At 35.5% G+C, this 3,700-nt stretch overlaps 1 protein-coding gene across 1 annotated transcript; it reads left to right on the top strand.

Annotated features, from left to right (window-relative positions):
* Positions 1-1,520: 1,520 nt before the first annotated feature.
* On the top strand, positions 1,521-3,115 carry LOC132945718 (uncharacterized). Its single transcript, XM_061015473.1, has 2 exons — positions 1,521-1,604; positions 1,802-3,115. The coding sequence occupies exons 1-2, from the start codon at positions 1,521-1,523 to the stop codon at positions 3,113-3,115; spliced, it is 1,398 nt and encodes a 465-aa protein (XP_060871456.1).
* The last annotated feature ends 585 nt before the right edge of the window (positions 3,116-3,700 follow it).

Below are 3,700 nucleotides of genomic sequence, written 5' to 3' on the forward strand. Positions count from 1 at the left end.
GTTTGTCTACCTTCATAAATAAAAAAATTTCTACAAGCAAATTAAATTACATTTTTATGAGCGTTTGAAGTTCATATTTTTACAAGATTGGATATCCACTCGATTTCTCATGTAGTGATTTTGTTATTTTGTTGTAATTCAAAAACAAATAACTATAAATACTTGAAAATTTCACTGAATATTTATATTTTTATTTTATATACACCATACAATTTGAAAATATTTTGACTTTTTTTAAGCCGTTTACGGACATTGTCATTAAATTTTTTTAGTTTTTTTTTTCTATAAATATCAATAAAATTTAAAATTTAATAATTATTTTGTAGTTAAAAGTCTATGCAATGTTCAACTTGTATATATAGGGATTGGAAATTTAAAACAAGGTTTTTTTAAAACTATATATTAAAATTGTGAATTGTTTGTACATTTTAAAGTACTCATACCTCGCTTGAAAATTAAAATATAATAAAAACCTCATGAGGCTGTTTAGATAATAATCTTACCTTTAGATTTCATAAGAGGTCAATTTACTCTAATTTTCAAATTAACGGAACTATAGTTTGTCCAGTGAGAGAACGCGCCGCGCACTGACCAAAACTGGTTCCCCCACGCAACATTCTGCCATAGGGGAAGCGGTTTCGATAGCAGTGAGACGTGGATAGCTGCGCAGAATCGGCGCGTTCTCTCGCTGGACAGAGTATACACATGTTTTGCTGAGCGTAAAATTTGCTATGTTATGCACTTGTTAGACTGAGACAACACATGCGGGTATCACGTCCTCTTAAAATAAATAAAGAATAAACGTATACGTAAACCACGGACTTACCGACTAAGGGCCTGTTTTACAATCATAATTTAAACCTCGGTTACGCTTAACCCACTGATTTTACCAGCTGAATTCGATGGTTTAACTTTAGTTTAGCTATTGTAATACGGGCCCTAAGATAGAATGGATTAATGGAGTCCATTCTAACACAGATATTATATTATATACATATTTGTATATTACATAATAACTAGATAACAGACTGCATTTGTATCAACGATACTCGATACTTGATAGACATACCACAAATCGCTAAACTATACTCTGTTCAAAATAAGACCGGACCTCGGCGGCGACCCGTTTTCGTTCGCGACGGTCAGGCACCTCCCCCACCATAGATCACGTGACCATGGCTCCGGCCGCCTGTGCGGTCCGTGCTAGGTGCATGAGCGTACGCGCGTCATGCGTCGCTTTATATAAGAAAAATGTTCTATAGAAAAAAAATGTATAGCTCGGTATTGTGTGTAGATACCTCGTGCATTTTTGAAATTCCAGGTAGCAGCTGGACACTCACGACAGCTGCTCTGCACATATGCCTATTATATCAATATAACATGTAAGATATAACGAATTCAACGCATTTGTGCTCCACTCTCCGTGTCGACGCCTGCTTGAAAATACGCTCCGTGATTTTTTTGTTTTCTTCATCGTTTCCGTACGTTTTTTTAAACTTTTTTCATTTTAAAAATTCACTATGGGTGATCGTGTGGATATGGTTTGTGAGTTGGACAACGTGGAGGAAAGTATTTCACCTAAAAGAAGAAATATTCCAGGTAAAGTGAGTAAAATATTATAAATTAATAATATCGGTACTGTAATAATACAGGTTTAATTTTTATGATTTTTATTTCACCGGCATTTCGAAATTTTGTTTATACGAATTTTGATTTTCAAAACTAAAAATACGAAATAAATATAACATACTCCCCAAAATAATATAAGTTTGACAAAATTAAATATAAATTTGTTTTTTAGTTGATACAGAGCCGTCAGAAGACCATGATTATCAACATGTATAAGGACATGAAATTGAAGTCTCCGAGTAAGCCGTACAAGGAAATGATGGTTGAAATGTCAAATATTACAGGTATTGGTCGCAATTCGATAGTTTCAATTATTTCTGAATACAAAAAAACCGGAACTGTTATGTCTCCTAATAAGACATGTAATAAGAAGTGTCTGTTCAATCGCATTGACGATTTAGATCGTAATGCACTTCGTCAAAAAGTTCATTCCTTTTGGTTGAGAAAAGAAATACCAACCATCGACAAAATTTTGCATGCGGTGAATGAAGATCCTGCCCTTCCCGATTTCAAACGCACTTCGTTGTATTCGTTGATAAAGAAATTGGACTTTGTCTTCACCAAGAGGAAAAGATGCAGCGTGTTGACGGAGCGAGAAGATCTGTTGGTTTGGCGTCAGAATTATTTGTACGGTGTACGTAAATATAGAAAAGAAGGTCGTACCGTCTACTATCTAGACGAAACGTGGCTAAATGCAGGTGATTGTGTTGACAAAGTGTGGGTCGACCAGACAATTCGGTCAAAACATGACGCTTTTAACAAAGGTCTGACAACAGGTGTTACGAACCCGACTGGCAAGGGCAAACGTTTGATAATTGTACACATTGGCTCGCACAAAGGTTTTGTAGATGGTGGTCTGTTATTTTTTGAATCAAAAAAAAATAGTGCAGACTACCATGACAAAATGAATGGTGACAACTTCCACGAATGGTTTAAGTCAATTCTTCCACGCCTTGATCCAGACTCGGTAATTGTGATGGACAATGCCCCGTATCACTCGGTCAGGACAGAAAAAATACTGACATCCAGCACAAAAAAAGAAGACATTATATCGTGGTTAATTTCAAAAAACGTTGTCATTGACCGAAAAATGTTTAAACCACAATTACTGGCGAAGGTCAAAGAAATAAAGGGGCAGTATATGTCATATAATGTCGAAAGTATGGCCAAAGACGCCGGGCATAATGTATTGAGATTACCACCCTACCATTGCGAATTGAACCCGATAGAATTGGCATGGGCAATGGTTAAGGGCTACGTCAAACAGCACAATACGACATACAAAATCGATGACGTTAAGCTCCTTCTGAACACGGCAATTGAACGGGTCACCAGCGAAAATTGGCAACATTTTCTTCAACATGTCAAAACAGAGGAGGATAAAATGACAGAAGTAGACGAAAATATGGATGAAATTATAGACAATTTAGAACCCTGTGTTCTCACCATAACAGGCGATACTTCCAATTCTGACGATGACTTGTAATTACTTCCATGATGTATTTTGTACATAATAGTTATTTGTAAATATTTTGCCAATCATTTTTAAACTGTAGATATTTGTGTAATTTTTATTTGTATAAGTGACTGAATGTATTATAATTTTCTTATAATAATTGTATATAATTTGTTTTAATTTATGCATAACTGACGTATACTCAGCTTTTTGTTGAGTATTAATTAAATTAAACTAACCTATGTAATGTTTATAAAAAAACAATACTTTAATTACATACTTAATCTTTCTATACGTTGCATTTATTATATTATTATTTATTTATATACATTGATAATTCACGTCCGACCGGCGACCTGACAGTGTCGTACAAATTAATACGCTTCAGAGCTAAACAATGCATTTGAAATTATTTGTACTCGTCTGCAGTCGATACTAGAATAATGCGGCGCTCTCGTCGGTGGCGGCGTGTCAGGCCGAGTCGCAGAAATAAGCCACGCCCATGCGCACAACTCGGCCGCCGAGGTACGGTCTTATTTTGAACAGAGTATAGACCAGTTTAAAATTATCCTACCTAGGATAATAGGCCTGACCCACGCGGTTTTATCACGGAAC

Source organism: Metopolophium dirhodum, chromosome 5 (assembly GCF_019925205.1).
Source record: "Metopolophium dirhodum isolate CAU chromosome 5, ASM1992520v1, whole genome shotgun sequence".
Classification (NCBI taxonomy): Eukaryota; Metazoa; Arthropoda; class Insecta; order Hemiptera; family Aphididae; genus Metopolophium; species Metopolophium dirhodum.

Coding starts and splice junctions, on each gene's coding strand:
- LOC132945718 (XM_061015473.1), top strand. CDS start 1,521: ATGGGTGATCGTGTGGATATGGTTTGTGAGTTGGACAACGTGGAGGAA. Junction 1,605..1,801: donor GAAGAAATATTCCAGGTAAA/GTGAGTAAAATA, acceptor TTTGTTTTTTAG/TTGATACAGAGCCGTCAGAA.